Source organism: Emiliania huxleyi, assembly GCF_000372725.1.
Source record: "Emiliania huxleyi CCMP1516 unplaced genomic scaffold EMIHUscaffold_46, whole genome shotgun sequence".
Taxonomy (NCBI): Eukaryota; Haptophyta; order Isochrysidales; family Noelaerhabdaceae; genus Emiliania; species Emiliania huxleyi.
In genome coordinates this window covers 324,817-326,977 of record NW_005198537.1, presented here as the reverse complement: position 1 = coordinate 326,977, position 2,161 = coordinate 324,817, and the positions used below count along the sequence as shown (strand labels likewise).

Sequence of the window (2,161 nt, the reverse complement as noted above, 5' to 3'; positions counted from 1 at the left end):
CTCCCTCCCCCTCCCTCTGGCCGGCACGGCGTCACCCCGCGCCCTCACTCTCCAGCCGGCGGCGCTGCGCCCTCCTCGCAGACTCCAAGGTCGTCCAGCTCGCGCCGCCCGCGCTCTCCGAGTCGGCGAAGCGGGAGGAGAGGGCCGAGAGCGCGCTGGCGGGCCCGAGCAGCGTCGGCCACTCGCTCAGCCTGTACGGCCTCTCGAGCGACCTCTCGAGCGACGCGGCCGGCGGGGCGCTCTACCCGCCCGGTGACCCCGTCTACGAGCCTCCGCGCCACCTGCCGCCCATCGACGGCTCCCCCTCCGCCGACTCGAACCGCCGACTGACCGCCTCGAGCGTGAGCGCCGCCGTCTCGGGCGTGTACACCGAGCGCACGCAGCACGCCTCCGGCGCCGCCGGGCCCCGCCGAGCCCCCCCCCCCCCCCTCCCCTCCTGCCCGAGGCCCGCGCGCACCTGCCCTGCGCAGGAGGCGAGAGCGACCTGCTCGACAGCGAGGAGGACTGGGGCAGCGAGCCGCCGCCGCCGCCGCCGCCGCCGCCGGTGAGCTACCCTATGAGGCCGAGCGACACGCACGGCCACCGCCGCCGGCAGTCGCGGCGCAGCTCGCTGATGGACGACGAGCTCTCGCGAGGTGCCGCGCGGACGGCCTCTGGAGAGAGGGGCGGCTCCCGGGCCCGCTCGCCGACCCTTGCTCGGTGCGCGCCGCAGGCTTTCTGCCGAAGGACGTCATCCAGCTGCTGCTCGGCGAGCACTCGGCGCACCGGCCGCTGCACACCCTCTTCGAGCCGTGCTGCGCTTGCCTGCGCGAGGTGACGGCCGAGCTGCGCGCGGTGGTCGAGGAGCCGCACCCGCAGCTCACCCGCTTCCCTCGCCTGGTCGACGCGGTGCGCGCCTCGCCCACGCACACACGCACACACGCGCACGCACACACACACACACGCGCGCGCACACACACACATACACGCACGCACACGCACGCACACGCACACGCACACGCGCGCGCACACACACACACGCACGCACGCACAGGAGTGACCCCTCGCGGCGCCCTCGCACCCTCGCACCCCATCGCCCCGCCCCGCCGGCAGGTGCGCGGACGGGCGGGCGCGCTCCTCGACCGGCTCGCCTACGTGACGGAGGAGGAGATTGGCAAGATGATCGACATGGAGGAGGCGTACGTCTTCGTCACGCGCGCGCTGCTGCGCCGGATGGAGCGCGAGGGGGCGCACCGCGAGCCCTGCTCGGTGCTGCGCTACTACTTTGACGACGTGCGGCAGGCGGTCGCCAAGGCGGTGCCCAAGCTCGTCATCACGTACCTGTGCCGCCAGCTCGAGGCCAAGGTGGGCGAGGAGCTCTTTGGCGTCGCCTACACGCCCGGCCTGCTCGAGGAGGTGCAGGACAAGGCGAAGACGCGCGCTGAGGACGAGGCGACCGTGCGCAACCTGATCCGCGTCGAGGAGGCGCTGGCCAAACTCCCTCTGCAGTAAGGAGGGGGGGGGGGGATCCTGAGTGGCGAGGCCATCGCCGAGTGGGAGTGTGATGTGTGTGTCGTCTCGTGTCCATGTGTCGGGTGTTTAATAGCTCCGAGTAGAGGGGGCGTTCTGCTGCTGGGGAAGCCCGGAGCGCGGAGCCCCCAAAACCCTCGGAGAACACGGCGAGACCCGAGACCCGTGTGTAGCCGCGGTGTGTTTACCTTAAATAAATAAATAAAAAGGTCAAACTCTGAGACGAGATGGGATTTAGGGACATGTGTCCCCGCCCTGCACGATCTTTTGGTGTATGGAGGGATCTTCAATCCGTCGGTGTGTTTACCTTATTTACGACACAGCACGTTATACGCAGTATGGCCCTTTGGCCCTGCAATGCTGCAACGCGCGCGCACCGGCCACCGGCGGACCGCCCCCCAGCCCCCGCACCCCGCACGCCCCAGGCGCCAGGGCTAGGGCCTAGGCGCTAGGCCTATAGGGCTCTCTTACCCCGCAACCCGCGATCCCGATCTCTCTGGGTCTGGCCCGCTGGGACCTGGGTGTGCTTCTTTAAGAAGGGTTCTTTGTTCTCTTACATCTTACGGCTTTAGAGCCCCCCGGCCCTGGATGTGAGCGGGCTGCTAACTGCACTCCAACGTCCAAGTCCCCCCCCCCCCCCCCTCGGCATTCC

At 69.9% G+C, this 2,161-nt stretch overlaps 1 protein-coding gene across 1 annotated transcript in view; it reads left to right on the top strand.

Moving 5' to 3' along the window:
• EMIHUDRAFT_451602 (putative dynamin) overlaps window positions 1-1,724 on the top strand; it is a 3,896-nt gene extending 2,172 nt beyond the window's left edge. The window contains exons 5-8 of the mRNA XM_005768367.1: window positions 82-393; window positions 471-635; window positions 713-888; window positions 1,093-1,724. Coding sequence (XP_005768424.1) covers window positions 82-393; window positions 471-635; window positions 713-888; window positions 1,093-1,491 — 1,052 coding nt within the window. The 3' untranslated portion in view covers window positions 1,492-1,724. The remainder of the gene's footprint in view (window positions 1-81; window positions 394-470; window positions 636-712; window positions 889-1,092) is intronic.
• The last annotated feature ends 437 nt before the right edge of the window (window positions 1,725-2,161 follow it).